The sequence below is a fragment of the Bufo gargarizans genome, unplaced genomic scaffold, assembly GCF_014858855.1.
Source record: "Bufo gargarizans isolate SCDJY-AF-19 unplaced genomic scaffold, ASM1485885v1 original_scaffold_2114_pilon, whole genome shotgun sequence".
Taxonomy (NCBI): domain Eukaryota; kingdom Metazoa; phylum Chordata; class Amphibia; order Anura; family Bufonidae; genus Bufo; species Bufo gargarizans.
Window position 1 is genome coordinate 251,478 of NW_025334648.1, and position 19,300 is coordinate 270,777.

Genomic DNA, 19,300 nt, shown 5'->3' on the forward strand with positions numbered 1-19,300 from the left:
CCCCACCACAGGCGCCCCAGGTTTGGCAGGGGGGGCACCGTCGAGTTGTGTTATTGCTGGAATAGCTTGAGCTAACATCAGGGGAAAATGATGGCTCCATTTTGGTTTCTGCAATAGGGTCCCCTCTGTCTATAGTTGTGGATCATTTTCAAGATCTCTGCACACTGTCGGTGAATTGGAATATTCTCGCTTTCCTTTCCAGACAAGCAAAATGCAGCGCCAATCTTTCTTGTGTTGACAGTTTGCTACAATGTATCGGTGCAGGTAGTGCTGTTTAGGATTGTGTAGACTGGATACAATTGCATCAAAGCTTTGAGCAAGGTTATGTATTGACCCTTTTCAGCCTCCGGGTGTCATGTTTCCATTCTCTGACAGCAAGCAGATGGTCAGCGGTGAGAAAGTGAAAGGAAAAGTATGAAAGAATTTGCAGAAGTCGTCGTCCTGCCCTGACTAAGCTGTAGTTACCGGAAACCGTACCCCTCCCTTATACTGTCCGTTCCTGCACAGTTTTTATTATATTGACTAGTGTTACATATCAGTCTTGTATTATGTCTCATGCAGCCTCTTATCTGGCGTTTATATGACTTTTGATGCAGGAAACGGATTGTGATTACGAGTCAGAAACTAACCTTACAGATACTGTAAGTGCCCCCCCCCCCCCCCCTTATCTCTAAGTGCTGCTGTTTCTGAGAACAGGACCTAATGACGCACTATGGAAAGTGAAAATAGTTATAATAATTTACCCTGCAACGTATGGATGGGGCAGTACTGCTGTGTATATACCTATTTATTGTACTTTTAGTGAAAAGAATCCTTCCGTGGTGAGAAAAGGCAGCCTGGGGTGGCGTGATGTAGGACTACTGATGGGGTGATACACGGAGGGCACCAACAAACCATTCTGCTGTGGCCAGGGTATCTGAAGCAAGGCTAGGGCTGCAAACGTAATCTCTTACCTGTAGCCTAGCTACAAATCTCAATGCCAGTCTGAGTGCCTAAAGCTGACGGGTCATTCCAGTGTCTGGTTTCTCTGTAGACCCCATTGGGCGCTTCCTAATTGCGAGACCACTCTGCACACCCCAGATATCAGTATACCCTGCTAGTCTCTACAGAATACCCCCCCCCCCCCACAGCTTTTGTGATTATTTTATACCACCAGTGCCCCTCCAAGACATGTCCTAGCATGGTGGTATCTGCATCTATACTTTACATGTATCACATTGCGAGACCGTCATTAATTTATATATCTAAACCAAATGTTGCTGCTCTAAACAGGACCGTAATGGGGTCTACACCCACCCCTGGACTTTCTTGTCTTACAGGGTAAATTATAACCCCCCTCCTTAAGTTTCCACTTAATCTGGAATAATTGGTTCCTGAAAACAAAGCCTGAGTGAGCGCACACAAGGCTGTGGGCATGTCATTGCCGCCTTTGTCTCCAGTGGAATTTTCCAGTCAGTAGGGTGTAACGAGCAAATGTGGAATTGTAAAACTGGAGGAATGTAGTGAAGGGGAAGGCTGCTCCTCAAGCGGGGTCCAGACTGAGGGATCTGCAGAGCAAAGCATATATAAATCCAAATCTCTTCCTTTACAGGCAGGGTGGTACAGGTAAATGCCACTCAGCCACCAGTGTAGTGGGAGGTTGCTATTACTGGCTATCAGTACATTAGTGATGAGATGAACTATTTAATGTATACTTAAAGGGGTCTTCCGGTCAAATAATAAAAATAATAGATAATTAATAAAAATAATAATAAAAAATAATAATAAAATTGAATAATTTAATAAAATGGAATAAATAATAAAATATAATAATAAAATGTTGTAATAAAAAATAATAATAATGAACATTAATAAAAAAATTAATACATTTTATATTAATTTCATGATTATTAATGAAATGTAATAATAATAAATATAAAAAAATTATTATAATAATTATAACAATAATAAAAAAATAATGACATTAATAAAAATAAAATGTAATAAATTTTATATTTCATGAATTTTAATGAAATGTAATAATAAAAATAATAGTAAAAATAATAATAAAAATAATTATAATAAATAAAAAAATAATAATAATCCCACGGCATTTCCCCTGAAACAGAAGATTTATACCGCTTTGGTCGTCCTTGCTGTATCTGCTGTCTCCATCTTCGGTCCCAGTGCTGTTGACATCCAACTGGGCATGGTCACATGCATTGCTCCAGCCAATGACTGGCTTCAGTGGTGACATGCTGCTTGTGGCCATATCGCCACTGGAGCACTGCATGCAACCATGATCGGCGTAGGGACCGGAAGATGGGGGCAACGCACAGGACTAGATTGGTAAGTATGAATCTTCTGTTTCAAGGGGTATGCTGTGGGTATTTGATAAATTATTACCAGAAAACTCGAGGTATGCCAGTTATATCTAGTTATCCCATATCCAGAGGATGGAAGTTAAATATTAGATCGGTGGAGGTCTGACTGCCGGGAGCCCCACTGATGACAAGAATGGGGGTCCTAAACCTGTGGGACCACCAAAATGAATGGAGCGGCAGACTGATGCTTGCTGCCACTCCATTTACCTCTATTGGACTGCCAGAAATAGCTGAGATCTCTACTTGACTCTCATTCACATATGGTAGTATTATATGGGAACGATATGGCGGTATTATGTGGATACTGCATACTATTTGGGCACTATTGAGAGAATGAACGGAGAGGCGTAGTGCATGCTCTACCTGCTGCTCCATTCATTTGGGGGTAAAGGCCATGTGATTGGTGCTTGACCCAAAAACGAGGACAACATTGCTAATTCACACCATAAACATTGGGAATACACGCTATAACTCCTACCAGCAGAAGTGAACACTTGGGAAGCTGGACTGAATGTAGACCCCATTGCGGTACCACTCATTGGTGAGATGTGACATGAACTACCAACAACTAAGCGGTCCCAGTTTGATTCACCTTTGTGCAGGCCCTGCCCCCATACTGTTGTGTACTTTTATCCAAAATGATTACTAATGATCCCATTCTTTCCATCTCACAGCCCATCAATGAGCCCGGATTTCCAGCACTATAGCTTCAGGATGCCTAATATTGGATTCCAGAACCTCCCCCTCAACATCTACATCGTGGTGTTCGGCACTGCAATATTCGTCTTCATCCTGAGCCTCCTCTTCTGCTGCTACCTGATACGGTAAGCTCCGCTTATTCTGATTGGTTGCCTTTCAGATTCTAAAACTGTTCCAGCCATGACTACCATGTGCACCATACATGGTGTGATGCGTACTGGACTGCACTGCAGCTTGTTAACGCCAATCGAAGTACTTTATTATGGTGGGCAGAGTGACTTGCCTGAGCCGTCTTATCCAGTAGGAAGAGTTGTCCACAATGGGTGAGAAAACGGCAAAACATCTAATACACTCTGAACCTGAAAAACGTAAAGGAGAGCTGCACCTTTCAAAAGTATCTTCACAATTATATAATGTGTTAGTACATGATGGGAATCTCGGGTTGCCTTAGTCACCTGTCTTGGAAGATACTGGTTTTCCTTGCAGAGATCCAGCCGGTGCAGGGAATCTTGCAGGCAATGCTCTCTGGGAAAAGTATGCAAATTATCTCTCCAATGGAAGGAAGAAAGCTGTACTCTAGGGCCACCTACTGGTTTTCTTCCTTCTGGGGGAGAGCAAACTGCCATACTTGGTCACCGGATGGCTATATACTGTTTGCCTATCATGTAGCCTGAGCATATCCTGTAGATGTGAATGCATGTAGTGATGTTCTGCAGAGGATATAGCTTATGTCTACTATGAATATTATATAGGACCATCTCCAGAGTGTGTGTGTGATATATATTTTGTGTATTCTGTGTGTGTATATATGTCGCCCATTGAAGAGCATACATCTCATGTATACAGTGTATAGTACACATGGTGGTCTCTGCAGAGCATATATCATGTATACAGTGTATAATACGCATGGTGGTCTCTGCAGAGGGTATATCATGTATACAGTGTATAGTACACATGGCGGTCTCTGCAGAGCATATATCATGTATACAGTGTATAATACGCATGGTGGTCTCTGCAGAGCATACATCATGTATACAGTGTATAGTACACATGGTGGTCTCTGCAGAGGGTATATCGTGTATACAGTGTATAGTACACATGGCGGTCTCTGCAGAGCATACATCATGTATATAGTGTATAGTACACATGGCGGTCTCTGCAGAGAATACATCTCATGTATACAGTGTATAGTACACATGATGGTCTCTGCAGAGGGTATATCATGTATACAGTGTATAGTACACATGGCGGTCTCTGCAGAGGGTATATCGTGTATACAGTGTATAGTACACATGGCGGTCTCTGCAGAGGGTATATCATGTATACAGTGCATAGTACACATGGCGGTCTCTGCAGAGGGTATATCGTGTATACAGTGTATAGTACACATGGCGGTCTCTGCAGAGGATATATCATGTATACAGTGTATAGTACACATGGCGGTCTCTGCAGAGCATACATCATGTATACAGTGTATAATACGCATGGTGGTCTCTGCAGAGGGTATATCATGTATACAGTGTATAGTACACATGGCGGTCTCTGCAGAGGGTATATCGTGTATACAGTGTATAGTGCACATGGCGGTCTCTGCAGAGGGTATATCGTGTATACAGTGTATAGTGCACATGGCGGTCTCTGCAGAGGGTATATCATGTATACAGTGCATAGTACACATGGCGGTCTCTGCAGAGGGTACATCATGTATACAGTGTATAGTACACATGGCGGTCTCTACAGAGCATACATCATGTATACAGTGCATAGTACACATGGCGGTCTCTGCAGAGGATATAACCGGTGTGTGACTTATGGTGTCTGGAGAACATACCGTGTATAGCCGGTGTATGGGTCATATGTCCAGCATACCAGGTGGTGGTTGAATAATTCAGGATTTTTTCACTGCACCTCTATCATCAAACTTATTTTGCACAGATTTTCAAATATATGATGTTTTCGCTCTTCACATCTGTAGTTGAAATCTTAGTTCTTCTACGTTCTTGCCAGAAGGCTGAGATCACCGTTCCATGTCTGACTGGGAACTGTGGATACTATGCAGTCCATTAAAATTCCTCTCTGGATGTGAATAGAGCATATTTATCAGCTGCAATACCACTTTTCACCACGGCCTAAGGGAACCATTTCCCCTAGACTTCAATGCAAGAGCGCCCCCACTTGTAACTCAGTTTTGATTTTTGTGTAACCACAGTGATGAATCCTGAAGAGGAGCGCGCTATCCTGACGCACATAGACATGGAAGTTCAGGCGATCAAACTGCTGACGACAACTTTTTAAGTCATTATTTTATTCTAGTTTTGTCAACTGGAGCGTCACAACAGTGGTTCACGTCCATGACATACTCAGCTCTGCGTTTCTTAAAGAGCACCTACCCCTAAATTCAGCAGTGAATATAATTCCGAGTTCTCTTCTGTCGAGACGGAGCTGTACGATGTTGAATGGTGATATTATTTGGGTACTGAATTGCATCATTATAAAAGAACTATGTGGCAGTATTATATAGGTACTGCATAATATCTGGACACCATATGGTGATATTAGCACCTGTATCGCACTATTATGTGGATACTGTAAAATATTTGGGCACCATGTGAAGGTATTATGTGGGAACTGCGGTATGTGGATGCTGCATATGATTATTTTGGCATAATTATATGAATACTGCTTATTGGGCACTGTATGCCGGTATTATGTGGATACTGCATATTATTTGGGCAGTATATGGTGGTATTACAGGGGAACTATATGGAAGTAATAGGTTGATGTTGTATATGATGGTGTTTATATGGAAACTATGGCAGTATTATGTGACTACCACATATTGGGCACTCTGATAGTAGTATGTGAATACTGTACTATTGTGCACTTTAAGGCAGTATTGTATAGATACTGCATATTTATATGGCAATATTATGGGGATGCTGCAAATAATTTGGGCGATATATGGCAGTATTATGTGGCAACTGCATGGTTGCATTATGTGGATACTGCATATCATATAGGCACTATATGGCAGTATTATGTGGACAATTAGACAAGTGGTTGAGGAACTGGTTTTTCTTGCTGCCCTGGGTCCTATTTTCTATAAAGCGGACCCTGCGCACACTGCGGCCATTGTTGCACTTCTCCTGGGGGTTGGCGCCTTACTTTTTCATGCTCCCTACAGAGTACTGTATATCTAGTAAATGGGCAGCCACCGGCCTATTTGTCACCCAGCTTTCCCAGAAGCAGATTTTGTAGGGAAGGGCTGGAAAACATGTGTTAAGGACACTGAGGTTTTTAACCCCCGTAGTTCCCCGCCTGTGTTTACTTTGGTAACATTCTTCCATTTTGCGGCTGCTGAGTCATAGCAGGGGGCTACTTTGTATCGGTTTCTCTTTCTTTTAAGCTGTTGCGTACTTTGTCCGTAGGAAAATAAACATCGCACAAAAGAGCGCGGCGGGAGGGCAGGGCTCGTATGTCCTAGTCAAATATTCCCTCTTTACCTTCATCCTACCCCCTGTGCGTTCAGTCTCAGCTGTGCAATACAAATGGTTTTAATATAGAAGTTGCATAAGACCAGAAAAAAATAAAATAGAAACAACGCCCTCCTTGTCCTTTGGCTGTGTCTGGTATTGCAGCTCAGTCCTATTCACCATCAGGAGCTGGTTCTATCTTGTAACCCAGTAGCACGATTCATCCTGAGATTTTGGGTTTATGAATAGAATGTAAGGACTGCTAAAATAACAAGGTGGCGGTATGGAAGATGTCTATAGGCCCTGCCCCCTTTTGGAGGGGGCGGGAACATTGAGATCGCGTGTACCCAATATTAACAATGTTTCTCCACTTAAAATGAAATTTCAGAAAAATCTGATTTATACTACAGACTCGAAGGCTAATGGCGGAGTGGCTGCTCTCAATCTTTTTCCGCTTCCTCTGACGGCAGCACTTTGCCAGTTCAGCTTAGCTCATAACACAATGATTTAACCGGGCAAATCCTTTAAAGGGGTTGTCCAGGTTTAGATAAACATGGCCACTTTCTTCCAGAAACATAGCCACGGCTGTCCATAGGTTATGTCTGGTATTGCAGCTCCACTGAAGAGAATGAGGCAGAGTTGCAATACCAGACACAACCTGCGGGCCGCTGTGGTGCTGTTTCTCAAATAAAGCGGCCTGTACATGATGGCTTCTGCTAAGGTGGAAACAAGACAGAAGCTTCATAAAATTCTCTATGTTCTCCCAGTATAAATAGGCCTTTGCATGCCCAGAGCTTAAGGCCTCTTCCACATAAATGTTGTGTGGCCATATTGTCGCCCGCATAAGGCGGGTCCGCAATACATGGGCACCGGCCCGTGTGCACTCCACATCACGGAGGCGGACCCATTCACTTGACTGGTTCCCCAAGCACGGATCGGAACCCTAACCCCACGGAAGTACTACGGCGTGCTTCTGTGGTGTTTCTGTCCGTGCCTACGCACCGCAAAAAAATATATAACTTGTTCTATTTTTTTGCAGTGCAGATGGATCACAGACCCATTCAAGTTGAATGGGTCTCGATCCGTCCCGGCTGCTGCATGGACGCTGCCAGTCTATTGGGGACCGCAAATTGCAGTCCCCAATGCACGGAACTGATGCACAAAGTTTGTGTGCAAGAGGCCTTGGACAACAGTCTGGAGTGGATTTTTGCCCATGAGATGGGGCGCCCTGTAGATTCCTCTCCCTATCCTGAATTGTCATGAAAGTGGGCTGGTTCTCCTTGTCATGAGGTCATTCAGTAGTGGTTATCTAGAAGGTTTCATGCACCTAGGATGGTGACCATGGAGGAATCTACTGTATATGAGACCCAAGAATGACAAGCCTTTGAACAGAGACCAGCCTAGTATTGTACACTAAAGATGCGGGGTGGGTGAGGAGCCCATTACTGTTCCTACTCAATGACTAAGATTATATACAAGTAATGTGTTTGTATGAACAGCTTCTGATCAGAAACTTTTTTTTTTTTTAATGTTGTATCCTGGACTAAGTGAATAATACTTGCTGAGGATGTATTCCAGTCACCAACAGAAATTACCACGACGCACCCGATTCTTTTTTGCAAAACATATCTTTTAGTTACAATCCCGGCTTAGGTTAGTGCTCAGAACTATATGGTTAGTACGGCTGTCAAGATGATAATGGAGGATTCAATCTCTGTGGATCTTCTCCAGCGGTATTGTACCATATCAGGAGAAGTATCTGCAACATTCCAGGCACTTAAACATGTCCTTCACCTGGTACCACAGAGGAAGATCCACATGGTCAAAAATGTCTGTTCTTATCTGCCACTTCTGTGTATTAATCTGAGCCGGGACTGTAAATTTCACCATGTTTTGCACAGAAGAATTGGGCGTGCTGTGGATATTCCATCTTCTAATCAGTATACAATTAATCCCTTAAATTGGATTTAGTCTCCCTAGTTAAGGAAATAATGGTATAAAGCTTAAGGATATCTGAATTGCCCTATAGCAGGGGTGGGCAACCTACGGCACTCCAGCTGTTGTAAAACTACACTTCACAGCATGCTCCATTTATTTCTATGAGATTTCTGAGCAGAGCAAGTATGTATGCTGGGAGTTGTAGTTTCAAAACAGCGGGAGTGCCGCAGCTTGCAAACCCTTGCCCTAAAGGGTCTTGTTGTTGTTGCTGTGTTTTTTTTGTTTTTTTTCCTGATCAGGGACCAACCTGCAACTGAAGACTAAAGATGTGGGGTGGATGAGGAGCCCATTACGGTTCCTACCCTGTGGCTAGAATTAGAAGTAATGTCTCTCCTATTACATGTCATTGTATATTTGTCTTTCTAATTTTAGCGTTCTTTTTATTACATTTAAATACAACTTAACAATTTCCCTGAAGCCATATATTTATTGCATTGATTTATCGTGACTTTGATCTTTTCTTTTGACAAATGATGCATTGCTATTAGTCATGCATTTTGCAAAGCGCTTTTTCCTTTTAGACTGTGCTGCCTGTTTTACACATTTCTGTGTTTTGAACTCCCAAGACACTAAAGGTTCTTGTAATGGAGTTAAATTCAACAATGTTTTTCCTTATAATGACTGGTTGCCATGGAAATGCTTTTGAAACGAATTGCGGTATTTTTTTATTTATTTTTTCGCACGCAGTAGGGGATAGTTGCCGTCATATGCGAAAATGCAAAACGACCCATCACAGCCTATCGGATATACGCTTTTATTGCTTGATTGGTGATTTGTTTTATTACATGGTTGATGTGGGTTAGTGTACATTTTCTCCGGGGTTACATGGAGTATTTAGTGCGTGTGTCTTGTTGCTGTGCAGATGGCCTATCAGCTTGTGTTTTATCACTTCCACTTGAGGGATAATCAGTGTTAATATCCACACATGGTTCTCCTGAAATATTCTGTGCTGCTGGGAGGTTCTACTAATTTTTCAACCCCCTCAGTCTGTGATCTCCCTGATGTCTCCATCACATTAGTAGTCTCGCACAAACATCCGCAAATGAGTGAAGAGCTCACCCTCCACAGGGTCATCAAATAGATCTTCTCAAATACTCTGTGCTGCTTCAAACTTTGCTTCTTCCGTTATCAGGGGAGAAGTATGCTGAGCTTTGATTTGCGCACTCTGATGGTGAGGACAGTGTGACAGGAGCAGGGTCTCCAGCAGTACAGAGTATTTCAGGAGAGGAATGTGCTGATCTTGTGGCAGGCAGTGACCTGCCCACTCGTTATATTAATGGGGAGTGCACAGACTCAAAATTGGGGGTGATCTCCTGCTAACAAAGTCCCATGAGCGGAGCGGTCACTGACTTCCTGCAATATCTGCATCCTTTTCTCCTTAAATAATCTGTGCTGCTGTAAGATCCCACTCCTAGCCATCAGTCTGTCTAATGATTTTTCGAAATCCTTACATTGTCCCTCTTCTGAAATACTCTGTGCTGCTGGAGAGACTACTAGATTTGATGCTGTCAGTTTTACAACCCCCCACTATTATCGCAATCGCACAAGTGGACGGGTCACTTCCTCCCACAAGAAGCACGTTTTGTCATTCCTTCGAGGCCAGGGTCCACGAAGATCAGCGACCAATGGAAAATTATCAAAAACCTTTAATCTCTTGGTGATCTGCACGGTGTACATGTACGGATGAAAACGACTCCCATCATTGATGCAAGGGTTCCTCATCTGCTTGTTCTCATCTCCCCCCTACAGGTTGCGACATCAGACGCGTAAGGAGCTGTATGCATATAAACAGGTAAGGCTGGACCCCAGTTTTTGCATTCTGTGGCCCTTTTTCTTAAAGGGGTTTTTCCGTGAGCTCACTATTGATGGCCTGTCCTCAGTATAGCTCGTCAATGTCTGATCAGTTGGGGTCTGACACACAGCACCCCGACCATTCTGCCATTTGTGAGCACTGCGGCCTCGTCATAGCTCGCCAAGCACAGCGCCGTCCATTGTATATAGTGGCTGTGCTTGGTATTGCAGCCCATGCCCTAGTGATAGGTCATTGCACTCGCTGGACCACTGCGGCCTCTTCAAACGGCTGGTTGCGGGGAGTTGGACCTCCACCGATCACTTCTCTCGTGCTGGGGGTTGCAGTTTTGCAGCAGCTTGAGAGCCACAAGTTGGGTACTGGTGTTCTAATAAGAGAAAGCTAGGGGGTGCTATTGCACCCATCAAACGGCCCCTGTGATATATGCTAATCCTCGCCTCCCTTTCATCTGATTGGTGGAGAGGAATCGCATGGTGGCAGAAAATGGCTTTCTTCCCTCCTAAAAATTTTATTGGGAAGGGGCGCTGACATATTTTTTTTTTATTTTTTTTCCTATGATTTTTATTTTTTTGTCATCCTATCCTACATACAGCATTGTATTTTATTCCTGATATATATACTGCATGATCAAGTATTTCAGTTTTATAATTTTTTTTTTTTTCAGGTCATTTTAAAAGAAAAAGTAAAAGAGCTGAATCTCTATGAGGTTGGTATTGTTTGTATGGTAAATACTAGTATGCATTAGGTTACGTTATAAATTCATCTAAAATATTCAATATATTTCCCCCAAGTGAATGGGGCGCAGTCTCCTTCCATTCACCACTATGGGAGTTCCGAAAACAACCGCGCTCTTTTTGGAACGCCCATAGCGATGAACGGAGAGCAGGCCGTGAATACTTGGTTTACTCTCCTTCACGTCGGAGGCCATGTTCTAAAGACAGGTGCGGGTCCCACTCCCATCTGACATTGATAGCATATCCTAGTAGCATGAGATGGGCCATCCCCTTTAAGGATAGGGATATATTGACGATGTTTTGGTGACAATGTCACAGCAATGTTGTCCTGAATGGCCCACCCCTCTGCAAGCCTAGCTCTCTTTCTCTCTGCATCTTTATCTTTGATCTTCTAAAATCTTTTTGCCATTTTCACATTTCTGCTGGTTTCCCTTGGATACAGACGGAGCCAATTGTGCTGTCAGACATGTGACCTAACCGCTCCGCCCTAGCTATGGAACAGGGGTTCCCACAATGCATTGCTCCCCAGTAACCAGAAAGCAGCAGAATTCCGAATTAACACCTGAATGGAGAAGAAAACCCCCCTATAACATTCTTCATGGATTTTATGAGTTTAACTTCAAATGTAATTCCTCCTTGTAGGTTTGTGCTGTTTGCCTAGAAGAATTCAAGCCTAAGGATGAGCTGGGTATATGTCCGTGCAAGCATGCCTTTCACAGAAAGTAAGTAATTAGCCTTGTTGTATTTGGGATTGCAAATCGCACCCGAACATCACCATTATACTACTTATCCTGTACTGATCCGGAGTCACATCCTGTATTATACTCCAGAGCTGCACTCACTATTCTGCTGGTGGAGTCACTGTGTACATACATTACTTATCCTGTACTGATCCTGAGTTACATCCTGTATTATACTCCAGAGCTGCACTCACTATTCTGCTGGTGGAGTCACTGTGTACATACATTACATTACTTATCCTGTACTGATCCTGAGTTACATTCTGTATTATACTCCAGAGCTGTACTCACTATTCTGCTGGTGGGGTCACTGTGTACATACATTACTTATCCTGTACTGATCCTGAGTTACATCCTGTATTATACTCCAGAGCTGCACTCACTATTCTGCTGGTGGAGTCACTGTGTGCATAAATTATATTACTTATCCTGTACTGATCCTGAGTTACATCCTACATTATACTCCAGAGCTGTACTCACTATTCTGCTGGGGCAGTCACCGTGTACATACATTACATTACTTATCCTGTACTGATCCTGAGTTACATCCTGTATTATACTCCAGAGCTGTACTCACTATTCTGCTGGGGCAGTCACTGTGTACATGCATTACATTACTTATCCTGAGTTGCATCCTGTATTATACTCCAGAGCTGCACTCACTATTCTGCTGGTGGAGTCACTGTGTACATACATTACATTACTTATCCTGTACTGGTCCTGAGTTACATCCTGTATTATACTCCAGAGCTGCACTCACTATTCTGCTGGTGCAGTCACTGTGTACATACATTACTTATCCTGTACTGGTCCTGAGTTACATCCTGTATTATACTCCAGAGCTGCACTCACTATTCTGCTGGTGGAGTCACTGTGTACATACTTTGCTTATTCTGTACTGATCCTGAGTTACATCCACTGAAGTTCCATAATCATTGCTGGTGTCTTTTTCCAGGTGCCTCATTAAATGGCTGGAAGTGCGGAAAGTTTGCCCCCTGTGTAACATGCCCGTCCTGCAATTGGCACAACTACACAGCAAGCAGGAGCACGGACCTCCACAGGGGCCGCTGCCCGGAGCGGAGAACATTGTATAGCTTACAGCTAACGTGTCATCGTGGGTCGCCCCTACGAGGAGCCACACATCACATGTCCTTACCCTGCTTCCATGGGGCAGATCCCAGAATATTGGTCGGCAGCTGATGGATTCCTGCGACATTCTCCGACATGGATATGTGGACTCTGTAGCAACCAAAGCACTTTCATCGCCTGCCTCTGTGCGTTGAGACGCGAGGGAACTTGGCAGCAGTATTTTGGCCTTGGACAAGCACTTTACAAGATTTCGCTGAGACTCTTCCCCTCCCCCCCCCCTTTTTAACATTTTTATATAGAAATCTTTACTAGAAGTTTTCACTGTGCCAGGGCCAGAGATGGCACAACTGTCCATTTGCAAAGGGAAGGGATGGCAACAAACCCAGATGGAGTAATGGCGCGCTATGCAAACTGCTTACCGTAAAACCGCGCACCTATCCTGTACACCTGCGTCTATATGTAAACCCTCGGCAGTATGAACTGATGTGGTTTTCTTAGTGTGCCCGTCACTGGCATGCAGCCATTTTGTCAGTTTGACCAATATTCCATTTGTTAGGTCTAGTTACGGCATCGAGGTATGAGTCACGAGTCGCCTCGGTGCTGAAATCCATCGCCAGTGATTCAACACCCAATGTTTTAGGTGAATTTTGCTGATCGTTGGTCGGTTGCACTACTGGATTCATCCTGAATGTTTGTCAGGACCCCAAAAAATTCCTGTGTTTCATCCGCTATAAATCAAAGCTATACACGTCAGATTTAAAGGGGAGCTCCAAAATCGATTACCCTCCCCACCCCGTCATAGTTTTAAATATGTGAAAACGCTTTCTTAATATCTTATTCTCATACCGAGTTATTGTAATTTAATTTTGTGTCCCTCTGACAACACTTCCTGTCACTGTGCTCTGACACTGGAGGAGATCTGTCAAAAACTGGTCTAAATGGAAACATGGCAACCAATCAGATCCCACCTTTCATTTTTCAGAGCCCCTTTGGAAAATGAAAACAATCTTATTGGTTGATAGGGGCTACAAAATCAGTTTTCCAGTTTTAAGGACACTCCCCCGAGGTTCCTTCAGCATCCAGTTTTAAGGACACTCCCCCGAGGTTCCTTCAGCATCCAGTTTTAAGGACACTCCCCCGAGGTTCCTTCAGCATCTAGCTTTCATGTATTTACCACAGCCGAGAGAATAAAGGGGTGGTTACCGTGGGGCCCACTGTCCCTGCCAGAGTAGCGACAATTCGATACAGGAATAAGCTATTGAAAGGCAAATTTCACATTTTAAAGGGGAGTTGTACAGGAAGTTCTTAAACTCACCCGGTACCTGCAAAATTTGTGAAGTGCATTAAAGATAGTGGCACTTAGGAAATGTAATCCTTTTTATAACCCCTAATCATTCATGCAGGGCTCTGTTGGCAAGAGTGTCAATGCCGGGCCACTCAAACGGTTATTATGATAATAGACGGTATAATTTATATTTTTCAAAAACTGTCAATAGAGAGAAAAATGAAAATCTAGATTTTTTTTTTTTTTTTTTTTTTTTTTTTCAGGTTCCTAGATTCATATTTACTGGCCCTTTTATATATTGCTACCGGGGTCCATCATGTCGTCTGCCTTCACTGTATACAAACTAGAGCACTTAAGATGTATAAGATGGGTGACCCGTGATCCTCCTTGGCACAGAGGAGTCTCGGCATGTCTCATAATATTACCCAAGGGGTTTTGTCAGGAACTAGTCAATCATCTCAATTTCAGAGGAAAATGGTGGGGGTTGGAGGCTGAGAATAGAAGGTGACCACCCTGGTCTCAAGAGCACGGAGGAGCAGAGTAGTCACCTGTGGAGGTGAACCGTTTGAAGGATTTGGATTTCAGAATGGAAGTCCTCACTTTCTATGATGCATGCAGCCATAGACCTGCCCCATATTGCATTCACTTCTGAGATTCCAAAATGGTTTTGGTTCCTGACTTTTGATTCGCCTTAAATTATGATTTCATGAAAATGTATTATAATTTTGGGAGGAGGAGTTGTGACTCTTACAAATGTTCTCTGGTCATGTCCATGGTAAAAACGGTTCTCGGCTGCTTAAACGGGCTTGTCTGGAATTAAAAAACCAAACAGATTTTCCTCCATAAACAGCGCCACGCCTGTCCACAGGTTCCGTGTGGTATTGCAGCTCAACTACAATGAAATGAATGAGACTAAGCAGTAATACCGCATGCAGACAGGTGATAATGGTGGCGCTATTCTGCTGTTCTTGAAATTGGGTAGCTGTGTTTTTTTTTATTTTTTGTTTTTTTTTTTCCATTCCTTTAGCTACAGAAATTGCTTCTGGCTCTACCTAATCTTAGGACCTCGCACATAAGGTCCTGCACATGCCCTGTCCTACATCGATTTTCATAATTGTTTCTTCAGAAATCTTTCAGCCTGGATAGTCTATTATCTAGTCCAGTGTTTCCCAACCAGTGTGCCTCCAGCTGTTGCAAAACTACAACTCCCAGCATGCCCGCACAGCCAAAGGCATGTCTGGGCATGCTGGGAGTTGGTTTTGCAACAGCTGGAGGCACACTGGTTGGGAAACACTGATATAGTCTGTCCCATTGTGTTATTTCCAGTATTTTGTCTCCAAGGCCTCACTTTATTTGGCACTTTTTTTTTTTTTTTTTTTTTTTTTTTTTAGCTGTAAAAGGCTTATTGATGTGAAATGTGATGGATGCAAAAACAAAAGTTTACATATGCCATTTATCTACATAAAAAGTTGAGTTACAGTGTAAATATATTACTTATCCTGTACTGATCCTGAGTTACATCCTGTATAATACTCCAGAGCTGCACTCACTATTCTGCTGGAGGAGTCACTGTGTACATTCATTACATTACTGATCCTGATTTACATCCTGTATTCTACTCCAGAGCTGCACTCACTATTCTGCTGGTGCAGTCACTGTGTACATACATTACTTATCCTGTGTTGTACTGCAGAGCTGCACTCACAATTCTGCAGGCTTTTTTTTATATCTCGCAATAATCCCTCTTTTTCAGTGTCTGCCCAGAGCTTGCTTTGGTAATGTGTTGGGAGGCGTTGTCTTTACACCAGACACTATACCAGGCATGTCCAAACTGCGTCCCTCCAGCTGTTGCAAAACTACAACTCCCAGCATGCCCTAATAGCTGTAAGCTACCCAGGCATGCTGGGAGTTGTAGTTTTGCAACAGCTGGAGGGCCGCAGTTTGGACATGCCTGCACTATACAGTAAACTAACACAGGAAAATCTGACTTTTCCCCAACATTAAAGGAGTTCAGCTGTGCCACTTCACATAAGGCATCAGCCAGCAGAATTGCGAGTGCAGCTCTGCAGGTTTATATAATTGATGACTCGTGATCAGTACAGGATAACTAATGCAAATGACTCAGCTTTTTATGCAGACTTGGTCTAGATGTACGTTGTATAGATTTCATGCAACTTAAGTATTGCCAATATTAACTAACTTTGTTAGTGCTTTGACAGTGCCGTGGATTTCCGCGTCGCGGTATTACGCGTCCATTCCCGTTCATTCATTGAACTCCATTTTCATTCTGTAGATTGAGTTACACAAATCTCCCAGCAAGTGCCAGTGGGGTTGCTGAGCTGTACGGTCCCGGCCTGTTGTACCCTCCGGGGCCCTCAGTTTATAGAGTCCCAGCCCGAAAAGGCATCTACCCTTTTAAGTATTTCAGAATAAGTAAGCCTAATTAATCTGTGAGCACTTCTAATAGACAATAAAAATAAAATAAAAAAAACTATAAAAAAAGTAAAATATTGACCAAACTTTTTGGATTGTTGGTTGATCCATGATGTACAGTATCTACAGCTTTGGTACTGTTCTTTCAATCCATAATGTGCTACTCCAGTGGACGAGCCATCCATGATTTAAAAGAAAAAAAGAATAAAAATTAAAGTGTTTTTTAGCTTTTTGATTCCATATGAATCGCCCATGGTGATTGGTTAAGTATAGTGTACTGGTAAATTTCTAGTCGTGCCTGAGTGATTAAATAGTCGAGTGTTCATACTTGCCTATAGGAAGATGTCTGTAGAGTATACAATGGGTTTTAGGGTATTTTTGGTATTATTACTTGTTGGATCTCTTTGGATTTATCCGCCCTCTGGTGACATTAGCTAATTATATTTGCATTTTTCTTTTCTTTGCGGTGTCTCATAAAAAAAAAAGTCGGCATCATTTGGTCAAATCGGTTGACAATTTTTGTCCCTTTAAATGGACCATGGTGGCAGCCATCTTGTGGTGTAAAAAAATAAAAAAAAATTTTTAAAAAAAAATCTTAACTAGCAGAATATTAACTGGAAACTAGTCAGATAACTTCACTGGGAAGCTGCCTAACTAGTATTATGTGGAAATGGATTGGTTGATTGTATCTTTGCCACACAAATGGAGGCAGCCATTTTGTAGGCCGAACCAATCTGTCAGAAAGTTAGGGGACGTCAGTTTCCTTTTGTAATGGGTTACAGTGCATGACTGGCCTTCATGGTTGTGTACAGGTAATCCCAACAAAAGTGTTGCCACTGATGTACAGACAATAGATTTGTCCCCCCTGTATTATTATTATATTTTTTTTTTTATAAAGCCTGTCCAATAAATGTCACTTGGTATCATATCGATAGTGATAGGTCCAGTCCCTGGCCACGTGAATAGTGCACCAATTAACACTTTAAAGGGCAATTGCAGACAGAGGGGGAGAGAGTTTCCTAGACCTTTGTATCTATGCTAGTGCCCATAGGGGGCAGTATTAACGCATTGAAAGTTGATCTAGTGAATCTATTCGGAATTAAAAAAAATAAAAAATTAAGACTGAGTGACAGCCATTTTATGTGCTAATGTCACTCAGCAGAGTCAACAATGAGCATAAAAAAACTCCGATATCGAACGGAGTATGAATCTGTGCTCCATTATTATGCCTGGTGGGAGTGGTATCTAGAATTTAAAATGAGCGGTGGTGCCAATGACTTAATCTATCCGTCATTCCTAGTTTGTACTCTCTAGAAGAATATGCCAGGGGCAATGACGAGTGTCGCGGCCCTTTATTTATTATTATTTAAATAAAAAAATTATCTGTATTTTTGTGTTTCGAAATAACCTTTTTATATACCGTCACGTGTTCAGTAAGTCTCGGTGTCGCGAGATTAGGCCTCATGCACACGCCTGTATCTGTTTTGCAGGCCGCAAATAGCGGGTCTATGTGCTGTCCGACTTTTTTTCAGAACCCACTGACTTCAATGAGCCCTTAGAACATGTTCTATATTTTTGCAGAATGGACATATGGATGTTATTCCCGAAAGAGATGGAACATGGCCTACACGTGTCCGCATAATGCAGACCGCAGACCCATGAAGTCAATGGGTCCGCAAATAAGGTGAATGCAACACGGACCGCATTCCGTATTTTGTGGATCTGCCGTTTGCAGACAAATACATCCGGTCATGTACATGAGGCCTACAGGAAACTCCTAATATAGTGTTTTATACTGAAGAAATGTTTTTGTTTTTTTTCTCATTTACACTTTTATTTCCCCCCCCCTTTATTTTGCGGCGTTTACTTGTCCTTCAGTCCAATGTTCTATTGTCCAGTCAGTGCTTTTTGTTTGTTTCTGTTTTGTTTGTGAGACCTCAGGTTCTCGGTTTCATAGACGTGTTTGTACACTAAAGAGAAAATTCTGCAGCAGAATATTTTTTAAAACGTAAATAAAAAAACTCACTTTTTTTGTAAGCTATATTTTTGTATATTTAATTTCTATTAAATACTGTGTTTTTGCTAACTACGGTATTCATATGAAAGAAGAAAACTGTTTTGCATGCGATTTGACTTGAACTGTAAATAAAGAAGAACTTCGGAAAACGGCTTTTGTGTGTGAATACGGTCGTGAGCCGCTCTATTATCTGTTTAATGTGAAAAGACAAATGAATTGGTTGTTGGCCGGTATTGTGAGATTGCATTCCAAAATATGGACTTAAAGGGCATCTGTCAGCAGTTTTGTACCTATGACACTGGCTGACCTGTTACATGTGCACTCGGCAGCTGAAGGCATCTGTGTTGGTCCCATGTACATATGTGCCCGCATTGCTGAGGTTTTATTATATGCAAATGAGCCTCTAGGAGCAATGGGGGCGTTGCCATTACACCTAGAGGCTCTGCTCTCTTTGCAAATACCGCACCCTCTCCACTTTGACCGGGTAAGGCAGTGTAAACATGCTCACACTCAAAGTGAAGAGGGCGCAGCGGTTACAGAGAGTGGAGCCTCTAGGTGTAACAGAAACGCCCCCGTTGCTCCTAGAGGCTCATTTGCATATACTAAAACTTATTTCTCAGCAATGATGGAAATATTGTTAGAATAGTGTATTGGTGTCT

The 19,300-nt window shown here is 42.5% G+C and overlaps 1 protein-coding gene across 2 annotated transcripts in view; it reads left to right on the top strand.

The window, feature by feature from the left end:
* The window catches only part of RNF24 (ring finger protein 24), a 93,089-nt gene extending 74,299 nt beyond the window's left edge, over positions 1–18,790 (top strand). For both annotated transcript variants that reach the window (XM_044274880.1, XM_044274878.1), the window contains exons 2-6: positions 3,038–3,187; positions 10,283–10,325; positions 11,008–11,049; positions 11,720–11,799; positions 12,773–18,790. In XM_044274880.1, the coding sequence (XP_044130815.1) occupies positions 3,045–3,187; positions 10,283–10,325; positions 11,008–11,049; positions 11,720–11,799; positions 12,773–12,911 (447 nt within the window). In that variant the 5' untranslated portion in view covers positions 3,038–3,044 and the 3' untranslated portion in view covers positions 12,912–18,790. The remainder of the gene's footprint in view (positions 1–3,037; positions 3,188–10,282; positions 10,326–11,007; positions 11,050–11,719; positions 11,800–12,772) is intronic.
* The last annotated feature ends 510 nt before the right edge of the window (positions 18,791–19,300 follow it).